Raw genomic sequence first — 27,872 nt, 5'->3', positions numbered from 1 at the left:
AGTCCCCACAACTCTGACAACCACAGGCCTTACGCTCTCCAGTATCCTGTCATTTTCCCGCCCCGTAAATCAAAGTATTTCAGAAATTTCAACCAAGGCTCCCACTTGGAGGGATTCATATAATCCTCTCAGGCCACATGACCCCAGTTGGGGTTTGCAGAATAAACATTGTCCTGCAGCCACAAATAAACAGAGAGGACCAGCTCAAGGGCTGGGGCTCTGGAACATTCCATGGGAAGCCTGCATCCACACTCCCTCAAGAACCTGAGGGCTCAGGGCTCAACCTGAGGAGGACGGCCATCCTCTACCTTGAAGGCTGCAGCACGTGGCCCAGGAGCAGCGAACCAGAGAACCCAGGACTGAGTCAGCCCACTCTGACATGGTAGCACGTACCCTTGATTTCAATTCAAATCAGTTTTACAAAGTACACACACACTCCACTGGATTTCCAGTTTCTTTTGAAAAATGCAAAGATCTGGCCCCACTGGGCCCACATCCCACAGGCTACAGTTGACTTGGGTGAGGGACAACCTCCCCGTCTAGTTGCAGTGTATCCACCCCAATTCACCCCAGTCCCTACCACCCAGGTGTCCTGACACCAAGGCAGCCTGACGGGGCCGCCCCCGCAGGACGCACCCAGCCTGGGTTCACGTGTATCACCTGCCTGGCCCCCGAAAGGTGCTGGAGCTGGTGACCCCAGCTGCAGGTCAACAGGCCCGTCAGGAAGGAGATGGTCAGAGGCAGCACTGGTCCCTGCAGAGGAAGGCGTCCTGCCCAGGGGCAGGGAGAGAGGGCCAGGGCCCCCGGTGGTGGACAGCCCCTCCACACCCTCCTGGGCCAGCAGAGATGTGGGCCAAAAGGCACGGGAGAAGCAGGGAAGAAGGTAGGCCTGGCAAGGGGAGGGTGGACCAGGGCTGCAAGGCACTGGCAGCTGAGGTGGTCTCTGTTTATTGTCGGTGAGGAAAACCCTCTCAAGTTAATACAGTGTGATCTTTCCCCAGAGGCGTGCTGAGGGAAGGGCCCTAGAGGCACCCCGGAAATAGCTTATAGCAACAGTGCTTTGACCCAAGAGCTGCTGGGCACGTCCCCTGGGGCGAAGGTGCTGGTCCCCATCGGTTCCTCTCCCACAGCCGTCCCAGGGGGTGAGCGGCCATCAGTCCTTTGGAGGCGACAAAGTCAGGAGGGAACAGACAATAGACGTGTGTGAGGAGACAGGCTTGCGCTGACCACCCGGGAGCGGGTCCACTGCACCCCAGCCCTGGGGTGGTGGGGAGAGCCTACAGGAGGGGCCGGGGGCTACGGTGTGTGGTGAAGGGCCAGGGTTAGCACCTACGGGCAGCACGCCCGCCTGCTGTTGGTCTGGGGCCCGCCCACCTCCCCCGAGGTCCTCCCTCAGAGGGCTAAGCTCTCGGGCACCCCACCAAACCCAGCACCCTGTCTCGGGCAGGGAGACTTCCTGCAGAATGAGGGGAGGTGAGGGAAGCACCTCCTAAGACTTCGAGGAACAAAGGGAGGGGTCTGTCCATCAGGCCCCTTCGGGTCTTGAGGACACAGTAACTACCTCCAACTTTAATTAAGAGACTTCATAAATAGAGCTCCTGAGTGCGGAGAAAGAGGCAGGGCCACCTGCCCCAACAGGAAGACAGGGACTCAGACCCAGGACGGGGGTGGAGAGCGGGGAGGGGCCGGTGCGGCCGAGCCTGGCTTGCCGGCCTGCCCAGAGGGCAGGAGACCCAGGCCAGAGGGTCCACCATGAGCGGATCTCCGTGGGCGGACAGACCCTGACGGGTGAGGCTCCCCTCCGCATGTGGTACAGGGGCGAAGCGGGACCAAGGGCAGGGGTTTGTGGGACGAGACCCTGCTCACTCCTGGGGTCAGTCACAGCATCTGGAGTCAGGAGAGCCAGGCTCGGGGCTCAGAGGAGAGGGAAGAAGAACTCTTTGGCCCAGACCAGCCAGAGGACCCTGAGGAGGGAGAGGCCATCACCCAGAGGCTCCCTCCCCTAAGTCATCTTTCCTCTCGACTGATCCCTGAAGGGACGCAGATGCCCCCCCCTCCCTCCCCCAGGGCAGAGCGCAGCCAATGGGGGTGGTATCCCCGGTTGGCAGCCCGCGCTGTTAGCTCCTGTCTCCCGGGCACTTGCTCTTGGTATCACGCTTGTTTCCTAGCAGCTTCAGCACCTTCATGGTCTTGAACTTGCCCTTCTTTTTGCCCTCAGGCTCAGCCTCCTTCTGGAACTCTGCAGAAGGGAAAGGGCAGTCGATTGGGGTGGGCCGGGGGGTGGCAATGACAGCCGGGGAGTGGCGGCCAACAGTCTCGGCCCACCTCCACCACCACCACGTTGCCTGGAACCGTGGACATGTTCCTTCATCCTTCTGCGTCTCCAGTTCTGCACCTCTAGGACAGGACCCGACCCGTTTCCAGCATTTCGGCAGGGATCGGGAGATGAGCGCTCATGAAGGCCGTGGGGGAGCCCTAGAGCATGGCTGAGATTTTATCTCTAAAGCCTCGATTCCCCTACAGCTCTGTGGCTTACAACACAAACACTGACTGTCAGAGCTAGAAGAAACCGCAGAAATCATCTGGCCCAGTCCCTCACTTATTATGGACAAGGAAAATGTGAGTCTGAAACAGATTACCACCAACTGAGCTCTTTGTGGGTGCCAGGCCCTGGCTAAGTGCTTTATATATGTTATCTCAGTCATCCTCAGCACCTGCCCAGGAGCTGGGTGCCTCTGTCACCCCCATCCTGCAGACAAGGAGAGTGAGGCCCGGAGGGGTGTAGTGCTGGCGCAAAGCCACCCAGCTGGGACACATCAGAGCTGGGACCGGAATCCAGTCTAACTGGAGCCCAGACGGAACCGCAAGGCCACAAAATGAGTCACTGGGGGAACCAAGATTAGGCCCAGGCCTCCTGACTCCCAGTCCAGTGCTCTCTCAACGATTCTGGGCACGATCTTCTCCGGGGTGGTGGTGGGAGGGAACTGCAGTTTGAGCCCACAGACCTCTCCTAGACTAGCTGTGGACCTCAAGGAGGAATGCACAGCTCAAGGCAGACATGCCCTGGGAAACAGCTCCATACGCCACCACCCTCCTTGTTGGTACCACGGCATCCCACATCCATCTTCCTGGCCATAGGTTGGCCTGTCTTGCTACACATGGCCTTCTTGGCAAAAGAAAGGCTTGCACACATTGTCCCTGTAGGTGCCCCTTCCAACTCTGTGTTCAACCTGCCCCGCACCCTGCAGGAATTCAAGCGGGCCAGAGCTCCAGGAGGGGCCTCACCTTTCTTCTTGATCATGGCTTCCAACATCTTATCTTCCTCTTCCTCCCTGAAATGAGACAGGGAAGCTGAGTGTCCCACAGGAGGAAGGGCCAGATAATCTCTCAGGCCCCTCCAGACTCTGGTCCACACAGGCTGGGCAAAGGGGAGCTGGGATGGTTGGCAGTGAAGGTCTCATCCCCAAGGAAGCCCCGGGAAGCCCGCCTCCTGCCACGTCACCTCTGCCGGTCCTCGTCCAGGCAGTTGACGATGGCATTGCGCTGCTCGATGAGGGTCACGAGCTCTTGCATCAGCACCTTTTCTCGGCCCCGGTCCTCCTCCGTCCAGTCCTTTTCTGCTCAAGGAGAAAAGCCGGGGACATGAGGCCCAGGAAACGAGGAACCAACGCCTAAGTGCTAAGGGTGGCTGCAGACCAGCCCCATGCTGGACACCATGAGGACAAGGAGGAGCCCAGATGGGTGGGGATTACAGTTTTTGGAGAAATGAAGGTTGTTGCAGAAGAGACGAAGAATACCAGTCTGCCTACCAAAGAGACTCTCCCGGAGGGCTCTGAGAGGACCAGTACAATACAGGTTCTGAGAACAGAGACCAGCACGGGCCAAAGAGTTTCCTGTCTATGTTCACATGTTCATGCAGCCAGTGTTCACTAGGTGGTTTCTTGGGGAGGCAGGATTCAGGCTGGGCCTGCTGAGAGTTTCCAATGGCAGGCTGGCTGGAGTAGGGGGATAACAGGGAACCCCAGAAAGAACATACAGGAGAAGCAATGTGACCCAAGAGGCATACTCGGACATCCATCGAGTGCCAAGAGGGAGGGTGGACTAGAAGGGGCCCTGGGGGTTGGGAGACCTGCCAAGAAGCGTCCCTGATATCTCAGATACCTGCTACCCTCCCCCCCGCTCCAGTCTCCTGATTTCAAGAACCCAGGCCATCCCACAGAACCACACCTGCTCCTTGGTATTCCTCCTACCCAGCCCGCAGACTTCTGGGGGACGGATGCCCCCACATATGACCTTCCTTCTACAACATCTGCCGCTACAGGCCTCCTCATCTCCAAATAACATCCTGAGACCCCTCAGCCATGCCCCAACCCCACACCGCCTCCTTGCCAAAACTGGACCAATGGCCCAGCATAGTTCCAGGGACAATGTGGGTTTCAGAGTCATCACCCCAATTCAAAGCCTACTCTGCTGTTTCTCGAATCTGGGGCCTGGGTAAGTTATGTCTGAAACCTACATGGGGGAAAACTGAGGCTCAGGGAAGCTCTGTCCTTGACCAGTGTCACACAGCAAGGGTCCAGTGCCTATTTCCGGGCAGCCCCATGTCCCCAAGCTACAGCCCTTACAGTGTCTTACAGATCTCCGGCCCACCTGGGGCCTTTAAACCGGTATCACCCTCTAAAGGCGACAACCAGGACAGGAAGACAAGCCCAGGATGCACTGCTATCTCACACAGGACTGGAGAAGCAACATAAAAGCCCAGGGCCAGGCTGGCCTGGAGAACAGAGGTGCGGGCCCCTCTCTGGCCACAAGGCGTCGCTGCGGCTCCCTCAGAGTGGTGGCCACGCCCCAGCCTCCGGAGATTTGGGAGTGACTCATAGAGGGAAGTGGAGGGCTGGGACATTCTGTGACTTCCCTGGGGGTATTCCTGACTCTGGGTCTCATCCAGCCTCCCAAGCTGCCCAGTCAATGGGAAAGCAGGGGCACCATCCCAGCCAGGAGGAGGGGCTGCGTGTGTGCAGGCACACGGCCAAATCACAGACTCGGAAAGAAGCCCAGCTCCGCCACCAAGGGGCAAGACTCAACCTCCCTGGCTCTCCATTTCCTCATCTGTTCAATGGGAAACAACGATTCCTAACCACCTGGGCCAGAGGAAGTGGTCAAAAGCCCTGGCTCCTGCCTCTGGACACGCCACAGTCCTGGAGTCTCTCTCAGCCACAGCTGTGCTCACCCCACGTCATGGAGAGACCCCAACTCGGTCACATAGTAAGCATCAGCCCCTCCAAGGGCACAGCACATTTCCACATCCCACCTCCTGGTCCTGAGAACACTCTCCCAGGTGGGAACCTCCGTCCCTGTGTCACACATGGAGCCACTGGACTGCGCGCCAAGCCCGGGATGTGCAGCCACACACATCCTAAGGGCACCAGCAAGTTCCCACAGCGCACAGGACGGTGCGGCTCCACACCCAGCCCCTCCCCCATCCCCCTCCATCCTCAACAACCCCCATCCCTCCCTCCCAGAGTCGCTCTGAGCCACGCCGTGCAAGGGGCCCTCCCACTGGCCCTTCCTGCACCAGCAGAGTCCTGCCATGCTCTGACCTAACGGCCACGAGCCCAGAGCTGCCCCAGGACAGACACATGCTCTCCCTCACTCATCGAGGCAGCCCGGGGCCCTGGAGACTGACCAACCCCCCCACCCTGTCCGTCCTTCTCCAGCCCACTCCTCCGTGTCACCAGGCCCCAGGGCAGGTGACCTGGGATGGGGCGTGGCCACCGTCACCTGGCTTGTTGAGAAGGCACCTGAGCTCGTACTCCACGTCGGCCTGCCGCTGCTCCAGGTTCTGCTGCTTGAAGCTGGAAGGTGGGAAGAAGGTGACTGTTAGTTCTGCCCCGGCTGCCTGCCCTGCACTGAGCTGATGGGGGAAGAAGGTGAAGATTCTCAGTCCTGAGCTCTGTGGGATTCAGGGTCAGGGGGAGCTGGGCAGGGACGGAGGGGAGGCAGAACTCACATGTAGATGAGCTCAGACTCCCGCCGAACCAGCAAATGCTTCTCGTGGATGAGCTTGAACCAGTCCACCAGCATGTCATCCTCATGGCCCTCTGCAAGCCAGATGTTCACTGAGGCCAAGGCTGGTGACAGTTCCCATCCTCGAAGGAGCCATGGCGGCTCCTACCCTGGAGAAGAGGCTTCCCCCACCCGAGTCACCCCCCGCCCCAGCCAAGCCCCCCGCAGCCCTCACACCATTCACTCCGCCACGCAGCTTCTCCTCCAGCAGGACCCCACGGTGTTCCAGGGCATCCAGCTGGCGCTCGATGGTGTCTATTTCTCCGTGGATATCCTCCTCGGGGATGTACTGGTCGGACTGGACCTGCCCAACAGCGCCCAGTCACCTACAGTCAGCCTGCCCTCCCACTTGTCTGCCGCCAGGAGCTTCCCTCTGGCCAGTGCTGGCCTCCCAGGCTCTGGCCCACACCCCATGCCCTGGGTTCTAGCACCAACAGGCATGCCCAGAGGGCGACACAACTTTCTGCCTCTCTTGGCAACTTCCTCCCCCTCCTCTGCCACTCCAGAAAAGACATCATAATATGAGAAAGTGACCCAAAGGAGAGAGAAACCCAGAACACTCTAAGCTATTTAAGTAGAAGTATGTCATGTGAACGCTTTGATCCTTGAACTATTATTAGTAACAATTTAAATGCATCACCCAGTGCTTTTGGTCAGAGCAGCTGATCTGCTCAAAATTCCCCCTGGCTGCAAGTCAGGTCTCCCAGCTGGGCCTCCCAGGCACACCCCCTCTCCCACATCTCAGGGAAGCTGCCCAGACGGACCACCCTGTCGCAGGGTCCCACGGGAAGCCTGAGGAAGCCAAGGGAGGGGGCCCGAGCCCAGGTAGCCAGGTCTGGGGCTCCCAGCAGATACCTTGCGTTTGATGAGTGGGAAGCCATGTCCTGGGGCAGGCGGTCTCGCTGGCTTCGAGCCCTTGGTGGCCTTCTTTACACTTGGGGATGCTGTAGGTGATGGCTTCCGGTTAAAAGGATTCTCCTTGCAGGAAGACTAAAGGCAGGGAAACACGACAGAAGATGTAAGTCAGGAAGGGGCAGTAGGACCCTGGGAGCTTGATCACGTGGGACCATGGTAAGCAGGGCGGGTGGGAGTCAGGTAGAGAATCTCCCAGCATCCAGTCTGAGCCACCCAGTCATTCAACAAAGACTTCCACTTCCCAGAGCCTCTCATGTGCAGTTGCCACACTGGATAGTCTTCTACATGCTTGTCCAATTCTCACAACCACTCCACAAAGTGGGTCGTGTCTGCCCACTTTACAAGTGAGGAAACTCAAGTTTTGAGGGATTAAGTAACTGGCCCAAGGTCACACTCTTCCCAAGGGCCCAAGCTGGAGTGTGACTTGGTCTGTTTCAGGCCCGACAGCCCTCTGGTGCTGGGGGCAGTGGTCAGGATGTGCAGTTTAGGGCAGGACGAAGCAACAGTAGCTCACACAGGTCTCATAAATACCCCTTTCCCAGCAGGGATTACGGGGCTCAGTGCCTTGCCAGGGGTTGCCCAGCCAGGAAGTGCAAAAGCGGGATCCTGCTTTCAATAGTGGGAGGCAGCATTTGCCCTACCCAGGAAAGGCCCCCATTCTACGCTGCTCCTCCCCCAGGAGATCTCTGTCCTCTCTGAGGCCAGCAGAGCAGGCAGGCCCAGCACGGGAACAGGCCCTGCCTGCCACGAGGGCAGTGCCAGCATTTTCCCACCACTTCCCCCAGCTCATGGGAAACAGGCGTCACTGAGGCCATGGAGTGCTCCCAGGAGTGCTGACCTGGCTTTCCAAGAGCTGGGGGAGGAGGGAGGAGGGGAGAGTTTCTCACCTCACCTGTGCCAGCTGCTCAGGTGGGAGGGGGGAGCTCTTTGAGGCTGGAAGTTGCTCTAGGAGCTGACGCAGGAGTCCAGGTGCGGCCAGGAGACAGTTTGGTCCCCACAGGGCAGCACCCACCCAAGGGCCTTGTCTGCTGCCCTCACTGTCTCAGATTCCCTCCGAATCCTAGGGTGAGCGTAAGGGATGCGGCAGCCCAGAAGGAAGCCCCCTTGGGGCTCCGCCCTCACCCTCCACAATCACACCTGGAGCAGGGCTCAGCAGGGTCAGACAGCCCGAAGGCCCTGAGTCCCTCAAGGGTTCTCAGCCACAGAACTCCTTCAAACCAGCCTTTCACACACCCCAGGGCAGGAAATGGGCAGCTGCCTGTAGGGGGGTGGTGGTGGGGGATTCAAAATCAGCTCTCTCCTCTACCCCACAGCAAGGAACCTGGGACCCCCTCAGAGCATCCAGAGGCCCACAGAAAAGGCGGGACCTTGTCCAGGTCACACAGCAGGTTGTGACAGTTGGACTGGGGGCAGCCACCCAGGCCAGAGAAGGTTAAATGACATTTGAAAGGTGCAGAAACCAACAGCTCAGGCTCCTCTCCAGACTTATCCTGTGGCAGGTTGGTCAGATCAGGATTACAGCCGGCCTGGAGCCACCCTCCACCCCCAGGCCCTCAGGGGACTGCAGAGTGAGGGAAAGTGCAGGATCAGAACCTCGTGGTGGACTTCCCCGGTGGTCCAGTGGTTAAGAATCCGTTTACCAATGCAGGGGACTCGGGTTCGATCCCTGGTCCGGGAAGATTTCACATGCCTCGGAGCAACTGCGCCTGTGCACCACAACTACTGAAGCCCACACTCTCAGGCCTGTGTGCTGCAACTCCTGAAGCCCATGTGCCTAGAGCCTGTGCTTGGCCACAAGAGAAGCCACTGCAATGAGAAGCTGGCAAATGGCAACAAAGAGTAGCCCCTGCGCCTGCAACTAGAGAAAGCCTGTGCGCAGCAAAAATCCAATACAACCAAAAATAATTAATTAGTAATTTTTTTAAAAAGAACCTGGTGGCTTCAGGACTTCCCTAGTGGTTCAGTGGCTAAGACTCTGCAGTGGGGCCCAGGCGTGATCTCTGGTCAGAGAGCTTGATCCCACGTGAAGCAACTAAGAGTTTGTATGGCACAACTAAAGACCCCACATGCTGCAGCTAAGACCTGGCACAGCCAAATAAATAAATTGTTTTTTTTAAAAAAAGAACCTGGTGGTGCAAAGGAGAGACCTCTTGGTAAACTAGGTGCCCAGAGGAGTGTCCTGCCCCCAGTGACCCTTGGTTCTTGGCGGGGCCCTGAGAAATAAGTGCTCCCCCAGTCACAAAGGTCATCTGGAAAACGAGCTGCCGGGGGTGGGTGCCCACTGCAGCCCCCAGAGGGGACGGAGTGTGGGGCCGGCCTGGGAGGGGGTCTGGGGAAGGGTGCGGCAGCAGGGGCAGTCTGTACCCCCGCAGTGGCCACAACAGAAGTACCCAGTAAAGCCATTTCCTGGGCCCTCTGCCTGTTGAGAGCGGACCCCTCCTCTACAAGTCCACCCCACTACAAACTCCACACAAGGCACAGTCGTCTCGGTACCCCACCCCCCACCTGGCTGTGAGCACCTGGGGACAAGGACCACCACAGCCATCACCCTGGGAGCCCAGGCCAGCCCATGCACACAGGAGCGACTCAATGAACACCATCAGCCCCGTTCTATAGGAGGGGAGACTGAGGTCTCTGGAGAAGGAACACGACCCCAAGAAGGGCGTCATCCCCTCCCCTCTGTGCTCTACCCCAGGTGGAAGGACAGTCGTCTAGGCCTGTCTCCCTGAGCAGACAGCGAGCCCCTGGAGGGCAAGGACAGGGCCTCAATGCTGCTGTGCCAGATTCTGGCACAAATAGGGCTTCAGTGAACGGACGGCGGATGGAGGATGTGTGGGTGAGTGGTGGCTGGTGCGTGAGTCTCAAACGGGCACGTGCATGGGCTCGGCAGGTAAATAAGAGCTAGATGCCTCAAGACATGGAAGGTCGGGCAAGTGGACAGGTGAACAGATGGACAGGCGGCCCGGACAGCAGATGAAAGGATGTTGAGAGGGAGCTGTACCTCAATGCATGGAGTGATGAATGGCCAGATGGGCAGAGCCAAGGTCACCCCACAAGTCAGGGCCAGCAACGATGGAAGGCCCGGGACATTCCTGCCCCAAGAGCAGGACCACGTCCACTAGACAGGATAGCAGACACTCACCTTCACCTGGAGCTGTGGGGACGAGGTTCCAGGGGAAGGCGCAGGGCTCTTGTCTCCAACCAGCACAAGGGGGGTGGGGGCAGTGCCACTGCAGGGCTTGGCTGGCGGGGGACCCGGGCTGCCCCTGGTATTGGGGGCAAGCCCAGGGCTGGCTTGAGGCATCCGGTCCACACTGGGCTGCACCAGCTCCCCAGAAGAGGACAAGGAGGAGTTGGCAGAGAGGCTGGCAGAGGTCCCAGGGGTGCCAGGGGCATGGACGGCAGGCTCTGAGGAGCTCTTGGGCACGATGGGCGGTTCCAGAAGCTCCCCACTGGGGGGCTGGCTGGAGCTCTCTGACGACAGGCTCTCCACGCTGAGGGCTGGCGATGGGGTAGCCGAGGGTGGCTCCGAGCGGGACAGGCGGGAGGCGTGGAGAGCTGCACAAACCAAACCGCAAATGAGCACCAAGTGAGGGGGCAGAGTCAGGCCCTCTGGCCTCACCTGACACTGTGCTCTCGACAGAACTGCAGGTGGCCCAGGAAACCCAAGTCCTCCACATCCAGGTAGGCAGGCAGGAGCTCCAGGGACAGCAAAGGTGGGACAGGACCAAGGTCACTGGTAGACAGATCACTCAAATTCATCCCGCACACCCTGGGCTCTGGCCTGCGCCTCGTGGCGCGTCTGTAGCCCTGGTTTCCTTATGGCCCTCGCTTCCTCCTCCAGCGTGGCTGCAGCCTCCACTTCCCCTCCCATGTCTGATCTGACCCAAAGCAAAGCCAAATTGAAAAGGCAAAAAGGTCTGGTGCTGAGCAGAGGTGGAGGGAAAACAACAGGGGAGGAGGAGCAGGCGGCTCTAGTGGTGGCCGGCTCCCAGCCAGGCACTGCCCTGCGCCACTTTCAGCCTCATGGATGACAGACGCCATGCTTCAAAGTATCATCTGTGCTTTCCAGGTGAGACGACAGACCCGCAGAGAAGGGCTGCGATTGGACCCAGCTGTGTCTGACTCAGAGCTCATCCTATTGGCTGCATCCCGCCCAGCACCTCCAATCAGCCGACCTGGCACGCTCAGCCGGAGGGTCCCAGGGCCCTAGCAGGGGTTGGGGGGACCTGGACCACTTGAGCACCAGCCTCCTATCATCTCTAGTGTGCTCTCGGCCCCCCTGTCTGAGGGGCTCCCACTGAGGTCTCCGAGGCAGCTGAAGCCCTGCCGTGATGGAAGAGGACTGGGCATTGGGCCTGAGAAGACTACAGGATGGTGAGCGGGAGGGCCGGGCGGAGAGAGGCACAGCGCCCGGTCCTGGCCCACCACCTCCATCTTCTGGGGAGACTGAGGACACACACAGGGGACGAACTGCTCAGAGTCACTAGCGTTCGCGTCACACAGCCAGGTCGGAGCCCTAGGCGCCTGGAACTGGAGGACAGGGGCTGGATGGGCAGGACTGGAGCTAACTCTGTCACGCGCCTTCCCCAAGCCTGACTCTGTGTTAAGCACTTCAATGGATAACACATTAAATTCTCACAACCATCCTGCGAGGTGGGTTATGAAGGGTTGAGAGCAGAGTCAAGAGCCTGGGTGCAAATTCTGCCTCCACTGCTTAAGTGCTGTGAGGCTTTGGGCAAATCACTTACCCTCTCTGTGCCTCAGTTTCCTCACCTGCAAAACAGAGTACACTACCTTCCCCATGGGTTTGCTCTGATTACCTGAGGGCACACACAGCACCTGACCTGGAGGGGGGGTCCCACAGCACCCCCTGCCCTTCCCAGACCCTGGGCTCACCCAGGTGCCCAACCCCAGGGTCCCAGCTCTCCGGGGAGCTCCCAGGAACGGCACTCACCAAGGGGGGACATGCTGGGTGCTCGGGGGGCAGGGCGCTTCTTCGTCTTGGGGCTGCTCGTGGGGGTGATGCCGTACCAGGGGTGCAGCGACTTAGGTGTGGACTCCAGGGGGATCGTGGCAGGGCCAGGGGCCGGGCTGGGTGCAGCGGGGGCCTCCTCCTCCTCCTCCTCAAACGGGTTGTAGGGCTTGGGCTCCGGGCCCTGCGGGGCTGCTTCGTCCACACCCCCGTTCTCCACCTGCCTGCCTTCCTGGCCCGGTGTCGGCCCAGGGCTGCTGCTCGGGGGCAGAGGGGCTGGCTTCTTCTTTGGCTCTGCCTGCACCAGTGTGATCCACGGCGGGTCTTTTCTGGGGGCTGGCGTCCTGGATGGAGGCCAAGAAGAGGTAGAACCATAAGCAGGTGCAGTGTCCTTCTCTCCCCAGACAGTGTGTCCCACAGCAGGTGGGTAAGACACGGCACCCTTCCCCTCTCCCACCCCAGCCCAGTGGGGCCCATCTGGGCCCAAAGCCCAAATGGAAAGGAGGGAGCTCTCTCTTCCCATCCCTCTGCCTCTCTTTCTCTCTCTCCACTCTCCACTCCTCCCGCCCATGGACCATACAGGGAAAGCACAGCTCCCAAAGAAGAGCTGGAAATCAAGATTCCTCGTCTGTGAAGTGGGGTTCCAGGGGGTGGAGGCTCTGAGTCTGGCATACAGTGGAGCTTTGCTGGGTCTTTCTATACTCTGCTACTGATTCTTAAAACTACTCTAGGAGGCCTAGGCCTCCCACACTCCAGAGGCAGCTGGGGAGATTAAGGGACCCCCGAGGCAGCCTGCTACCAGGCCCTGCTGCCCACAGGAGAAGGGTCCCGGGGGAGCCACACAGGAAGGGGGTGTGGCCACAGGCTCCTGCCCACCAGAGAGGAGCCCCGCCCCTTCTTGGGACGAGGCACTGGCGGGTCAGTCACATGGCCTTGTTGCCAACCCAGACCCCCAGGGGGTACTCCCTTTCCCCCTCCACCCCGCCAGGGCCCTGAAAGCCCCTCGGAGCCAGCATACCTCTCTGACAGCTTGGGGGTCCCTCTGGGCTTGGGGACTGGGGGTTCTTGCAGCTTTCCTAGGTGGGAAAGGAGAGTGAGACAGGCTTTCATGGGCAGCTGTGAGCCAGGTGGTTGAGTGGAGCAGTCAGGGAGCCAACCTCAGTGCCTGCCTCACCTAGGAGTGCCCTTCCATCCCACCTGGCAGGTCGTGGACTCCAGGTGCCCATGGCAACCTCCCCTGCACCCTTGCACCTCCCCAGTCCAGCACTCGGGGAGATTAGATAAAACACCAAAGGTAACAGGTAAGAGAAGGTCAAAGCCACAAGGCCAGGACACCTGGAGACCACCCCCCCCACCCCGTGCATTTCAGTTAAGGAGGGGGAACCCAAGTGCCCCAACGTGGACAGGAAATACTGTCTCAACTCAGTGCGAGGTCACCTCCTCCTGAAAGCCTCCCCTGACTCCCCAGGGTCCTCTGTGAATTCCACAGTAGCCTCTGCTCCTCTGTTTTTTTTTTTTCAGAAATGTTTTGACTCTTTATTCCTTCATGTAAATTTAGAATCAACTTGTCAATTTCCTCAAAAAAAACAAAATCTACCAAAAACCTCAAACTTAAACAAAAGGGTAAAATATAACATGAAGTGGAACAGCATTACACGGTGCGTGTTACGTATACAGTTCTGTATACGTATTGCGTACATTCATCTTACACTTGCGTAATTCCTTTACGATTTTCTCATTAGACAATTATACTACCTGAAAATAATGTTTTATTTCTTTCTCATTCTTTTTTCTGGGGTTTTCCAGCTGACTAGGACCTCCAGTACAACCAGGGACAGTAGTACTGACACTGGGCACTGTCATCCCCACCAAGTCCCAGACATTCCTTACATCCTGTCTCCCACTCCTTCCTAGTCCCTGGAACCTTCATCAGTGAAATCACGGGTATCCTGAATGCTCCCTTCACATTCCTGTGCTAACAACCTGACTATCCCCTGAAGACAGTTTTCCCTGCAACCTCTCAAGTCAAGCTGTGTTTTCTCCCATGGCCCTAGTACCACTGAGTGTGGGGATGGGGCCAGGGTCCTCCTTGCCCCCCACTTCTTCTTTCTGTGCATCCCCTTTTCTCCCCTCAAGTTTCAGCTCTGAATCTCCTGTCATCGGATCATACTACCACCCACTCACTACCTCTTATTAATTGCTGCTGTTTAGTCACTAAGTCATGTCTGACTCTTTGCGACACCATGGACTGTAGCCTGCCAGGCTCCTCTGCCCATGGGATTTCCCAGGCGAGAGCACTGGAGTGGGTTGCCATTCCCTTCTCCGTGCTCCTCCGTCTTAATAGACTTCTTACATTCTACCGAAATCCTTGTGTCTATGCCTGTCTCTCCCTTGAGACCGGCAGCGCCTCCAAGGCACAAATAGGTCTGAACGGATAGAGCACCCAGCTCAAGAACCAGTCTCCAGGAGCGTGGAACAGAACAAGCCCCAGAGGGAGGAGACCAGGGAGCCTCCCTCCCCCGGGCCTCTACAGATAAGAGCTGCCCAGCACGTCTCCGGTTGCAAAGAACCTTGTTCCTATGAGCTCATGAAGCCCAGGGAGGTCACGTGGGAAGATTTTACGGGATTTTACGGGGTGGGGCGGCGAGGCAGAGATCTCTACTGCAGGGCAGGAGGTCAGGCTGGGGAGCACCCCAGGATACACCTGACCCGGGACACAGCCTCCCCCACCCCCAGCCCCTGAGCACTCCCTGCCAGACACCCAGATGTAGACAAACACACAGGCTGGGTGTGGAGGGAGGTCCCCTGAGTGTGGACACACAGAGTCCGAGACATACTGGGGACACAGGCACCTGTGGTGTGCACGCGCAACACGCCCCGAAACTGAAGCTCACGAGACAGACACAAAAGAACACACACCTGGGGCAGATAGAAGGGGGCGGTCCAGGCCGGAGTGGGGGGGGGGTCTACCTCCCATGCCCCCAGCATGGAGAACAGAGCGTGCACAGAGGAGCCTCGGGAACAACTTGCTGCATGAATTAATAACCTCAGCGCCACAGCTGTCCCCAGCATATCTGCCACACACAGGCACAGACAGTGTGGCCCCACGGACACTCCCCAGCACAGGTACGTTTAAACACCAGGCACACCCCAGGGAGCGCCTAGCCCCAACGGGACCCCTGCTCACCGTTCACGAGGCCGCTGCCGCCTCCCTGCTCCACCAAGTTCTCCTGCTGCAGACTGGAGCGGGGCCGGGGCGTCGGGGGCGTCGGGGCTGTGCTCTCAGAGGCCTTCCTGGGGGCGGGTGTGGGGCGGCTGGCCGGGGGGCTGGCCAGCTCCTGTGGTCGGCCGGGAACCCGGGGCTTGATGGGGACCTGGGGTCGGCCCTCGGGGCTGGCCTTGGGCACGTCCGCCTCGGTCCCTGCAGTCACCTTAGGGCTGGGGCTGCCCCCCTCCACCTCCTTGGCTTCTTCTGTAAGTTGCTGTTGCTTTGGCTGTGGCGGGGTTCCAGGCCTGGCCCCTGACCGCAAACTGGGGCCCAGTCTGGCACAGTGCTCTGCACACACGAAGGTGCCCTCCTCTGGCCCATTCCTGTAAGCTCCGGGGAGCAGGGTGCTGGAACACCGCTGACACCTGCCAGGGAGAAGAGGGGTGGGAGGAGGTCAACTTAACCAGCCCAGGGTGCTGGCTACCCCTTCTCCAGCAGCCAAAGCTGTACCTGCCCCTCCTCCTGGCTGCCAGCCCAGACCCTGTCTCAATACTCAGAACTTGCCAGCGGAAAAGGAAAATGGTAACTGTCAGAATCATAGTAGAACAATAAAACCATGTGAAAGCAACACCATAAGTTGTGAAACATGCCTTCAGTTTCTGCTGCAAGAGGAAGCAAAGGTTCCCCCCTCAAGGTTCCATCCAGTATGCAAGCCACTACTCATTAGTGGCTCAAGAAATCAATTTAGTGGTTGGCAACCAACCAGGTTTGTTTTGTTATTCTATGAAACAGAATAAGTACAATGTATCAGAGTGTATCACAGTTGTTTCATGAACCTCGTTCCAGTTATGTATCTATTTATGCAAATTTGATTTCATGGATGTATGTACAATTGGTCATGGTGTCAAAGGTGCCTTACTGGTGTTTACCATAAAAAGATTTTAAAACACTGTCCTGACAGCCAGACATGACAGTGCCGATGCAATGGTTCCTTTTCTCAAGATTTTGGCCCTCAAGACACCTCAGTTCTGCAATCGGGTGCCTGGGTTTCAGGTCCAGCCACTACTCCTGAATGTGTGTGCACGTGCACGTGCGCGCGTGCGCATACACACACACACACACACACACGTGCGCGCGCGCGCATACACACACACACACGTGCGCGCGCGCATACACACACACACACACACACACACACACACCCATAACTGAATACATGCTGTAACTCCCATGCACTGGTTTTCATTGACTATTCAGTTTTCTTCACTGATTTTTTTTTTTAACATGTAAAACGTTTCCATACATTCTCTAAGCTATTTATATATTCCCTGCCTCTTACTCAAGTTTCTTTAAACAGTCACTTCCCCCGGGAGCCACACATTCAAAGCAAGTTGTTACTATAATTTTTTTTTAACTGCTTTCTTTTTAGAAAACACAAACGCAAAATAAAAAGGAAGAAAAAACTAAAAGTAAAATAAAATTTTAAAAAGTGCTTTCTTTTCTCCAGGCTTTTAAAGCATATTCTGCACCTTGATCATCATCAGGTACTGAGTCTCAAAGAGCTCTGGCCCCGTTTTGGTCTCTGTTTCTGGGACTGAGCCAATGTCCTCCCCTTGCTAGTTCATTTGTTCACCAGTAAAATGGGGATAAGCAAGATGCTCCAACACGAAGATCGTGGCAAGGGGCCTGGCACCCCGTGGTGCTGAATCTAGGGAAGCTCCCTCCGCCACCCACTCACCGGAAGCAGTGTCGGTGGTACAGCTTGCCGTCGGCCAGGTAACGCTGCACCAGATGCACATGCTGCTGGCAGGCGGCACACGTGCTGCTAGGGGTCCGGTGGGAGCCCTGCTTCGACAGGCTGCCCGGGGAGCACTCCTCACCCTGCAGGGAATGGGGTGGGGTCAGGGTTGCCAGCCCTTTGGTTCAAGAACACTCCCCGTTTCCCCGCTCTAATGGTGGCCATCCCCCGAGTGTTCACGGTGCTAACCGCTCCATCAGAGCCCTGGAGGTGCAAAGGATGGGAGACTGTCACTGTTTCACCCCCGAGGAAGCCCAGAAAGGGAAAGACTTGCTCAAGCTCACTGAGTCAGGATGGAAACAAAAAAAATCCTGGCTTCCAGTTTCTGGGGCTCTCTCTGCAAGAAGGCGGCTTCCGGCTATATGAACCTTTCTCCCGTCCCTGCAGATGAACTTTCCCTGACAGGTGACTGTCCTCCAAGGCCCACCTCGACTGCCTTCTCTGTCTCCCCAACCAGAGCCAAGTAGATTTAAGACTGTTTCTTAGCTTCTAAGCACCGTGACCTTAAGCAAGCTGCTTCCATCCCTAGACCCTGGGTCCCCACCTGCCGAATGGAATTCTATAACCCTCCTGTCTCAGCCCCGCGCATGTTCACTGGGCACCCACCCTGGGCCAGGCTCCCTGCCCCTCAGGAGCTCCTCCAGCAAGGAGCAGATGGGAGCAGGTGGGGAAAGCCCTTTTCATACTGGGAAGTGCTGTCCAGATGTGAAAGGCTGGGGTCACCCCATGAGATCTGGAACCGACAGCGCGACCCCCACTTCCCAGCTGAGAGATCTTGGACAAATGGCCAAACCTCTCAGGGCTTCAGTTTCCTTCTCGGTACATCAGGACACACAATACCCGCCGCCCAGAGTTGTTGGGAGGAGTAAGCGGAATCAGGCTAGGAGGTTGACAGTTCGGTCTCATGAGAATCAAGGGGAGAATCTGCTATATTGTATGTGTGAGTCTTGCCAGTCCCATGATGGAGGGTCAGCGCCCTGGATGCTCTGTGCCCCTCCCGGGTCTGCCGTCCCCTGCCCCTGCCCCTGCCCCCTTCCCTGGCATATGAACCTCTACTTCCAAAGCCAGCAGGAAAGGGACTGAGAATACCAGCTGAACCCAGCAGAGGCAGCTGTCCCCCCCGCCCCACCCACCCCCCACTCCCTCAGCCCCCAGCAACTGCCTACCTGAGCCCTGTCTCCTGGGTCTGCAGGAGTAGATGCTTTGGATGGTGGGGAGGACAGTGCCAGGCCCTTTCTGGATGATGAGACACCGGCTGCTGAGAGACCGGAAAGGGGCCCTGAGGCAGCTGGAGACTCTGGAGGCCCAACCTGGCCTGAGCTTTGGGCTCCCCAGCCACCACCTGAGGGTGAACCACCTGAGGCAGTGGGACCAGGCTTCCACCTCAGACAGACACAGGGGATGCCTCCACTGCCAAGCCAAGTGCGGAGGGCAAGGCACCCAATCTCGCCGGGCCTCCACAGAGCAGGACGATGAGTCCCACCACCCAGGGCAGTATGAACATTAGTGAAGCATGAGGACAATCACAGGACCAGCGGCGCCCAGTATGTGAAAGGACGGGTGGCTTCCTTCCCACCAGGTTTAGCAGGTGAAGGAAAGGAGAGGAGAGAAAGCACATGGTGCCAGCCTGAAGCTTCAGGAAGGTGGGCTGGCTCCCTGGAAGCTCCTGAGGAGCTGCCCTGCCCCTGCCCACGTGGCCAGGTGCGGCCCTGAACCCTGCCTGCGTGCCCTCCACGCAGAAGAAACCTAGCCCTTACCCCACCCGCCTCCTCCAAGGCTGCCCCGACATTAATTCAGCAAATCTCCACTGAGTACTTACTCTGTACCCAGGGATTAAAATAACCCCCCCAAATTCAGAGAACTGTATACAAAAAGAAAAAAAGTCAAGGCTGCTCTATGATAATTCTTAAAAATAAAATCCAGGGAATTTCCCGGTGGTTTAGTGGTTAGGACTCTGTGCTTCCACTGCAAGGGACACAAGATCCATCCCTGGTTGCAGAACTAAGATCCCTCAAGCTGTCAACCAAAAAAAGAAAAAAATCCAACTTCCTTACTGGGGTCACAATCCATTAACGGACCCTGAAATCAACTGAGTGGACTGTAACCAGCATATTGTAAAGATGAATTAGAAGAAAATATCTGCAGGCATCTTGTATTGTAAGGGGAGAATCGTTTCCTGAAACTTGTTTCAGTGACATATGTGTACATGAACATGGATTATAATGGGAAACACATTTCTCACCATGAGTCATGGTCAAAAATTTGGGGCCCACTCTATCCCCCACTGTACCCCCTACTGTCCTCACCTCCTCCTTCCCCCTCACTCCCCTGGAGCACACAGGCCCCTTGCTTCCCCCGTGCCTGGAATATTCCTCTCCAGATCTTCACACGGCCTCCTTCTCCTCCTTATTCAAGGTGTAGCTCAACTGTCACCTCCTCAGAGAGGCCCTCCCTGACTACTCACCAAAAATAGCCACTTCCTCCTCTCATTGCCTTTTATACCATTACCTTATTTTGTTTCCTTATCCGGCTCATCTGAAATTACATTCATTACTTTGTTCTCTCTCCCTCGCCCATCCTTTAGACCGCAAGCTCTGAGTCTGTGTTATTCTCAGCTCTCTCCCTAGCATCTCGCACGGTGCCTGGCACACAGTAGAAGCAAAAGAAATATTTGTTAAATGAATGAATAAGTGCCACATGCTGGAGTCAGGCAGCTGTGGACTCGACAGAGACGGTCTACAGGGGAAAAGAAGAGTAATCGAGATACTATGACCAGAGTCTTATATGTTCACCACGGGGCATGGAGCTACAAGAGCACCTGGAGTACATCAGGGCAGGCTGCTTGGAGGAGGCAAAATGTGGAGATGAGAGGATGAGTAGGAAAGAATGTGCCAGGGCATGGGAGGCGGGGAACAGGGACTAGAGGATCACCAAGAGGAAAGACTTCAGCAGTAAAGGAATGTGATGTATTCAGATGTATCATACAAGAAATTCAGTATGACTACAGCCCAGGGCAGTGAGTGGTTTAAGCTAAGTGGAGAGAGGCCCTCAGGGGCCCAGCTAAGAAACGGGGCTTCATCCTGAGGACACCACCCTTGTCACCCTGGGGTGGGGGGGGTACCCCTCCTCTGATTTCCTCAGCCACCGGGCTTCCTTCCCTCACACACTGGTTCCAGATTCCACAGCAGCTCCTGGAGGTCAGGGGTCAGCTGATGTGCCCAAGGTCACCAGCCCCCACAGAACTCTGGCACGAGATAAACAGGTAGCATGGCATGGTGGTATCTCAGCCACGGCCAGCTTCCCAAGGTACCCAGTGCAGAGACAGTCAAGCCTGGGCAAAATTACCCCTGAAGTCCCTCCCCTGGCCCAGAGAGTACAGAACACGACCATCTGGGGGAGGCTAAATGCCAGCTTCGCCTCCAGGGCTGGAACACCTCCCTGCGCCTCCTCTGGTTGAACAGCAGGTGGGATAAAAATGGTCTGCATTTAGGGGCCAAGTTGCATGGAAAGCACAAGCTGTGCCTTTAGTGACAAGAAACCCCCACAGGCCCACAGGGTGCTCTCACCCAGGCACAGCCGGGGGAACTGGGCCACCTGAATGACCTCACCCCCAGGATGCCTGGTGAGGACCCGGGAACAAAGTGGGCACCATCAGTAGTATTACCAAGGATCCTCCCCACCTGCCCGCCTGCCCCACAGGGTCCCAGGAGGTGGCCCTCCAGAGAAGAGCTTAGTAGAGGGAGACTGGGGTTCGGCCACCGGGAACGCTCCAGAAGAAGAGACTGAACTGTGATTCTAGGTGAGCAAGCTAAACTCTAACCAATGGATAAAAATAATAATAATAATAATAATAATAGTAACCTTGGGTCATAAAGAAGGGCCAGACACAGGTTCAAGCTTCCTCACTTACTCCCATTAACCCTGAGGGGTGGCACTGTTCTTTTCTTTTTTTTTTAATTTATTATTTACTTATTTGGCTGTGCCAGGTCCCAGGTGGCTCAGTGGGTAAAGAATTTACCTGCAATGCAGGAGACGAGAGTCTGACCCCTGGATCAGGAAGACCCCCTGGAGAAGGAAATGGCAACCCATTCCAATATTCTTGTCTGGAGGATTCCATGGACAGAGGAGCCTGGTTGGCTACAGTCCATGGGGTTGCAAAGAACCGGACACGACTAAAGCGACTGAGTATACACACATGGATCTTAGCTGCGGTACTCGGGATCTTTAGTTGCTGACATGCAAACTCTTAGTTGTGGGATCTAGTTTCCTGCCCAGGGACTGAACCCGGGCCCCCTGCATTGGCAGCGTAGAGTCGTAGCCACGGAATCACCAAGAAGTCCCCTGGGCGCTATTCTGTCCTCACTGCAAAGGAGACCCTAAACCAAGAGGTGACCACGCGACACACTGTCACCCAGACAGTAAAAGGCACCATGCTGCTTCTCATCAAAGACTCAGCAGTTGAGAAATACTTTCATTTTGATTTCTAGTCAAATATACATAATGTTATTTGTTCAATTATAATATTATTCCCTAGCATTATGGGGAAGATGGGGAGTAACAGAGTATTTTAATTTTTAAGTTGTCATGCTTTTTTCTACGTTCTAAATTTTCTACAATAAGCATGTGTTACTAAACAAACAAACAAAAAAACCCTGACTTTTTTTTTTAACAGATGGGATAAGATTGTCCACATGGAGAGCAGAGGCAAGAGGAAGGAATGACATGGCAGGGCCCACAGGACCCGTGACAGCCGTGACACAGCGCAGGAGTCAGGACACCCAGATTCGGTTTTCCTGCTGTGTGACCTTGAGTTTCTTGCTTCCCCTCTCTGAGCCCATGTCCTCTCTACAGAAGGTTAGGGCCTAGGAGAGATTCCTGCATGGGGACTCTCTAGGCAGGAGGTTCAGTAGCCACCTGACTCAGGACAGAGAATTACCCTTGTATCCCACCCCCATTCCTTTACCCCACCTCCCACAATTCCCCAGCCTCTCAGTTCTCAGGCCTTGAAGGTCATTGCTGGGGAAGATGAAGCCAAATAGCCCCACAGGATCACTGCCTGGCTGGAGAGAAAAAAACCCAGGGAAGTGTCTGTAAACAGGAAGTGAGGGTAGGAGCCAAAGAGGTGAACTCCCAGACAGCGGATAAACTTGCCCTGCTTTGTCTCCTCTGACACTATTGTTTTGCTTTGTTTTTTACTTTTTTGCCAAGACCACGTGGCTTGCAGGATCTTAATTCCCTGACCCAGGATCAAACCCAGGCCTCCAGCAGTGGAAACTCGGGGTCCTAACCACTGGCCTACCAGGGAAGTCCCTCTTCTGCCATTATTTTGCTCAGTGACTAGTTCACATGTTTGTGGTCTGTCTCCCCCACCAGACTGTGAGCTCCTTGAGGGCAGTGATCTCCTTTACAGCTGTAATCCCCAGGGGCCCAGCCCAGTCTTATTTTACTCATAAATATTTCAGTGAGTGGATGAATGATGCAGTGAATGAATGATGGGCTGCCTGCCTGCACCCTATCTGCAGCTCAGAAAACAGGTGACACACCCCTAGGCCCCCGCCCCTAAGGATGGCACCCTCTCACCTGGGGCACCCTCTCACCTGGGCCGGGGCCGGCGAAGTGGTTGTAATACTGGGACACGTAGGTCATGATGCTGAGGCAATCGGGGACACTCATGGAGACCATGTCATTGGGATCCAGGAGGGCAGGGATGCCCAGCTCCTTCTCGGCCACTTCAAAGGCCTGGGGTGGGGGCAGATGTCAGGGTGGGGGAAGGTTGGGGGGGGTGGGGATGGGGGCAGGTGTAGGGGAGGGAGAAGGTTGGGGGGGGGTGGGGCACAGAAGCAGCCACAGCAGGAAGAGGAGGCAGGGTCAGGGGGTGCCACCCTGCATAGGCTCAGCCTCATTCCGAAGGATGAGGGGGCCAGGGCAGGGGTGACTGGGCTCCCCGCAGCTCTGGCCCCACACTGTGACCTGGAGGTGGGGAAGGACTGGTGTTCCAGGCACAAGCCGGCCAGAGGAGAGCAGGGGGTGGGGAGAGGGGCAGCCAGGGCCCCAGGGCAGGACAGCTGCTCCGGGAGCCACTCGATCGGTTCCTGTCCTACAAGACCCCTGCCCTCTCATATACACACCCCCACCCACAACACACAGCCTCATTGTGGGCTTCCATCTGTCTGGGGGACTCACCAAACGGTTATTCTCGAAGACATTGTCCTTGGAAAGTGAATCAAAATCTCTGCAAGAGGCAAGGGGTCGGGGGGAGGAGCACTGAGCAGGGGGCAGGGCCATGGGTGTACAGTGACCAGTGGAGGTGACCTTATCCCAACCAGCCTGGGCCTCAGCAGGGTTCGGGGAGGCGTCCGTGGGCTGTCGAGGAGGAAACTGAGGCAACAAGCACAGGCTAAAAGAGTGGGGGTGGCCAGGTGGGAGAGGAAGAGCTCATTTTCCCAGGGGGCCTCCAAGTAGGGGCTGGAAACCCATGCAGAACGGGCGGGGCTGAAAAAGTCCCAGCTTCAAGTTTATCCCCCAAGAAGCCATGTCCTGACTCAGTGGCAAACGTAAAAACTAAGATCAAGTCCAAGGCTGGTGACGAGAGGGACAGCCACGGATTGCTGACCTCACTCTGGGCATTGGGCTGAGCTCCTGCCTTCGATTTGTTTTCAGCTCTACTTGGCAGGTATTCACCCCACTTTACAGATGGGGATACTGAGGTCCAGAGAGAGGAAGCCACTGTGGGGAGAGGTAGCCTCTGTGGGAATCTGCATTTCTCGTCCTTCCACTGCATGTCACAAACCTGGAGAAGCCACCCCAGCTTCCTGAATCCCTAACCCAGCCCAAAGAGGAATGTTGTTTTAATGGGGCCAGGAATAGAACAAGTCTGAACCAGCCTGGAAATGGTATATTCTCCAGAGCCGCCAGCACTAAACGGCTGGCTGACCCAGCTGGGCCACTCCTGGGGGCACCATCCTTGGGGGAGCAGTGAAAGGTGTCCTAGTTTCTTAGCTAGGACAGGTGAGAAGTGGCAGGGCCTGCCAGGGGACCCTGGCTGTGGGTATCCCCCCTCCCCACCTGCCTGCTCCAGCTGCTGGAGCGGTTGAAACCAGCGGAGGAGGCCCAGCCTGCTTGCTCAGCAGCCTCCTGGGTCTTGTCCTTCTATGGCTGAAAACTGCAGCCTGACTGCTTGAGAGACGTGGGCCCAGAGGCCGCAGCAGGCCAGCACGGCCTCCCAAGTCTGGGTCCCAGGCCCTGCTCTTCCAGGCCAGGCCTTGTGACCTAGGGCGAGTCAACAGTCCTTGCAGCCTTTGTGTTCCCATTTGCAAATTGGGGGAAGCCTCGTACCACCTCCCAGGTTGGTGGGAAGGACCAAGCTGGGTAGAGGCAGGCCTTGCAGACACAAGAGAGCCCTCCTCCTCCTGCCCACCGGCAGGCAGAGTCCAAGGTGCCGTGAACCCTGGGCTGAGACAGGAGGCGGTAGCTTGCAAACTATCCCAAGGCCCCAGGGTCGGGTGGACTGGGGAGGCGGAGGGGGCTGTGTGTGCATTTCAGCCCCATTTCCCACCTCTGGCCAGTCTGCTTCCTCCTCTCAACTGGGTCCCTAACTCCTCCCCCTGCTTCGCTGGCCACTGCCTCAGAGTGTGATCCTGAGCAAGCTACACACAACCTCTCTAAACCTCGAGGTGAGGGTTAGGGTTAGGGTTGTGACACCACCCCAGCAAAAGCCTGTTCTGAGACCAAATGAGACAAAAGCAACTTGTCTGGGCCCTGGACTGCAGTCTCCCCAGCGGTGTTCCTACAAGGCTGGGGTCACATTTTTGTTCACCCCGTGCACCCAACACTCTCCACACCACCTGGTACTCAGTACGCGCTCCATAAATGTCTACTGAATGCGTACATGCTGGCAGCAGCATGTAAACTGTAAAGGTCCCCACAATGCTATAATTTTTCCTCTGCTTCTTCTCCCTCCCCTACCTTGGTCCCTAATCAATGCCTGGGGTTGGGAAGCCTATTTTCTGAGAGATTTCAAAGGCCTGGGAAGTTCTATTTGGCCATGGGGGAGATGAGGAGCACAAAAATGAAACCCACATGGTCCTGCCCGCAAGAGAGCTTCAAGACGCCTCAATTGGGAAAGAGGGGATGGGCCAGCCCTCTCGCCCACCCCCAGCAAAGGCCTGGGCCCACTGCTCCAGCAGCCTGAACCACTTAAGAAGATAGTGCTTGTCCTCACCCCTACCCCAGCCCTATTCTCACAGAGATCTTCCCCTAACCATCACTGAGGTCCTCTCTATGCCTCATGTAGGACCTGGCCTCAAGTTTTTATCCTGTGCAATGGGCTGGCAGCCCAGATGCTGGCCTGCCTTGCAAATGAACGATCGGACCTGATTCTGGATCTCTTCTCAAGAGGAAAGCCCCCCTCTGCTCCACACCAATGCCACGTCCCTCCCTGTGGCCCCACCCACCCTCCTTGGCCTGCAGGAGGCCCTAAGCACTCTGGCCCAGCCACATGTCCTGGTTCTCCCCGCCCTGTGCTATGGGCTCCAACAGCGCTGCCTGTATCTCTGCTCACGATATCCTCTTTGCCTGGAAGGCCCTTCCCTGACCCGGCTCCTGTGATCTCCTTGAAGATGAGGTGACCAGGCCGCCCCAGCCTGGCCTTCTGACACAGCACTTCTCACGTGGAGTTCTCAGCACTGCTTGCTTATACGTCTATCACCCGCACAGGTCATAGGAGACTGTGTAGGGTTTGTCTCTTGGTTGATTGGAAGCTATTTCCATTACCAGGTTCAGTGCCCAGCACAGAGTATAACTCTGCACACACTTTTGGAAATAAATGAAGGAATAAGACACTTGCGTCATCCCTTCCTGCCTAATAACACTACTTACAATCACTAATGTTAACTGGATGTTCATCATCTTATTTAATCCTTACAACAATCCTGGGAGGTTAGGTCTTATTGTCAAGCCCACTTTACAGGTGAGGAAACTGATGCCCAATGGGATCTACTAGTTTTCCCACACCTAGGACACAGAGGAGCTGACCGCAAACCAAGCAGCCTGCACTTTGTGGCTGGCAGGCTCAGGTCCATGTTGTAGCTTAGCTTGATACTTGAGTCCTTTCACACACACTGGCCCTGCCTCACCACCTGCCCTCCAGCCAAAATAGAAGACCCCTGCAGGCCTCCACTTCAATTTGTGGGTCCAGTCCGGGTGCCCTTCTTCTTCATTCTTCAAGCCCTGGCTCCTAAGCCCCCTTACCCCATGTTACATGCCCCATGGCAGACAGTGGCCCACCTACATCTCCACCCCATCTCGTTCACTTCTGCACCTACACCCTCTCCTCCAGGGCCTACCCCAGGGCCTGACCCACCACCCACAGACACGGTACAAAATGGTACAGAATAAACTAAGTGCATCTACACTATCGAATCCTTGAAGCCATCCTTCCCTTCCTTCTCTCCTTCATCAAAGCCTCCCGAGTGCTGTCTTTAGGGAGCACAGGTCTGAAGGTGGAACTGACACACAAAAGGTTCCAGATCCTGCCAGGGAAGCCCCATCCGAGGGGCTGTAAGCAAGACAGGCAAGGACCAAAGTACAAGGAACAGCAGGTGCCAGATAAGCATGTAGTGTTCTATGAATGAATGAGTGGAAGAGGTTCCAGGGCCCCAGGTAGAGGGAGCTGAAACCCCAAGTCAACTGCCCTGGGGGGTCTGGATAAAATTTCCCATGGAGCCTGAGAACTGGGCAGCTAGGGGCAAGAAGGGGCCATTTCACACCCTGGAGCAGCCCTTTAGGGCTGTAGGTCCAACCCTAGGAGTCTTCATTCAGCCTCCCTGCCCCATGGAGGACAGCAGGGTCATGGGGCACACATCTGGGAGGCAGGGCTGTGTCCTACTGGGGGGAGGGGTATTCCATCCATTCATCTGACCTCTGCTAACGTAGGGACTCCTCTGTGCCAGGCACTGTGCTAGTGCCCTGGAGAAGAGATGGCCCAGGGCAATCAAAGCAAGGTGGCCACACAAAGGGAACGGGAACCTCAATGCCGAACGGGTAGGGGGCTGCTCAGAGCTCCTGTTTGAGAGTTTAGTGTAAGAAAGGCTCAGGGTCCCCGAGGAGGGCGCGGGTGCCTTTTCAAAGAGTCAATGCCTTGGGGGCTTCGGGGTCCCTTTGGCGGAAATCAGTGCCCTGTGGGCGGGGCCAGGCCACCGGTAGAGGGACCAGCACGCGGGGCGGGTTCAGTGTCCCAGTGGGCGGGGTCAGGGGCCAAGTGGGGGAGGGGTACCCTCGATCGGAGGGTCTCAGAGTCCCGCGAGGGGCCGGGGGCCCGCCGAAGGGTGGGCGTCTCGGCCTCTAGGGGCAGCGTCTGCCACTGCCCCGGCTTCGCGTCACTGAGGGGGGCGGGGGGTCCCCAGCAACGAGCCCGCGCCGCCCTGCGCCCCAGCCGCCCGCCCTCCCGGCACTCACAGCAGGTCGGGCCGGTGCCGGTGCAGGATGGCGCAGAAAGCCAGGCCGTCCCGGAAGGAGCTGCTAAGGTCGCGGATGTCCACGCCGCGGTAGCCCTCGCACTGGCGGCGGCACCAGGCCAGCAGCGCGCCCCGCGGCCCCGCCATGAGCCGCACGGGGCTCGGGCCCGGGGACTGCACCCGCAGGCTCGGCTCGGGGCGGTTTCCGGCTGCGGCTGCGGCTCGGCTCTGCCCCGGCGCCGCTGGGAGCTCGGGGCGCGACCCGCGGGCGGCGGGCACTAAGGCGGGGAGGAGGCGGGGCCGCGGCCTGGGAGTCCTCGCTCGGGCTCCCGGCTCAGGGTCCTGGCTCGGCTGCCGGTTGCCCGCCCGGACCTGCCCAAGCAGCCGCCGCCCGCGTGGCCCGGCCCGGCCGGCCGCCGCCGCCGCCTACTCACCGCCGCCCGCTCCCCTCGCTGT

At 57.3% G+C, this 27,872-nt stretch overlaps 1 protein-coding gene across 22 annotated transcripts; it reads right to left on the bottom strand.

Moving 5' to 3' along the window:
- Positions 1–441: 441 nt before the first annotated feature.
- MICALL1 (MICAL like 1) lies at positions 442–27,872 on the bottom strand. Of its 22 annotated transcripts, none has more exons than XM_081590041.1 (17): positions 27,418–27,872; positions 23,146–23,194; positions 22,560–22,701; positions 18,129–18,220; positions 16,895–17,045; positions 15,144–15,582; positions 12,975–13,032; positions 11,939–12,300; positions 10,124–10,539; positions 6,922–7,056; positions 6,244–6,370; positions 6,011–6,101; positions 5,782–5,855; positions 3,503–3,617; positions 3,286–3,332; positions 2,181–2,239; positions 442–1,964 (listed from the first exon to the last, which is right to left on the bottom strand). In XM_081590041.1, exons 5-17 carry the CDS (start codon positions 16,961–16,963, stop codon positions 1,875–1,877), a joined length of 2,082 nt encoding a protein of 693 aa, XP_081446167.1. In that variant the 5' UTR covers positions 16,964–17,045; positions 18,129–18,220; positions 22,560–22,701; positions 23,146–23,194; positions 27,418–27,872; the 3' UTR covers positions 442–1,874. The 22 variants fall into 22 exon arrangements, 21 of the variants coding, with proteins under 21 accessions (XP_081446167.1, XP_081446148.1, XP_081446149.1 ...); XM_081590022.1 differs by having other exon boundaries at positions 2,144–2,239; positions 15,144–15,589; positions 16,903–17,045; XM_081590023.1 differs by having other exon boundaries at positions 15,144–15,589; positions 16,903–17,045.

This window comes from Giraffa tippelskirchi, chromosome 4 (assembly GCF_054371585.1).
Source record: "Giraffa tippelskirchi isolate mGirTip1 chromosome 4, T2T-mGirTip1v1.2.pri, whole genome shotgun sequence".
NCBI lineage: Eukaryota > Metazoa > Chordata > Mammalia > Artiodactyla > Giraffidae > Giraffa > Giraffa tippelskirchi.
Note: the sequence above shows the minus strand (reverse complement) of the source record. Positions and strands in the feature narration are given on the sequence as shown.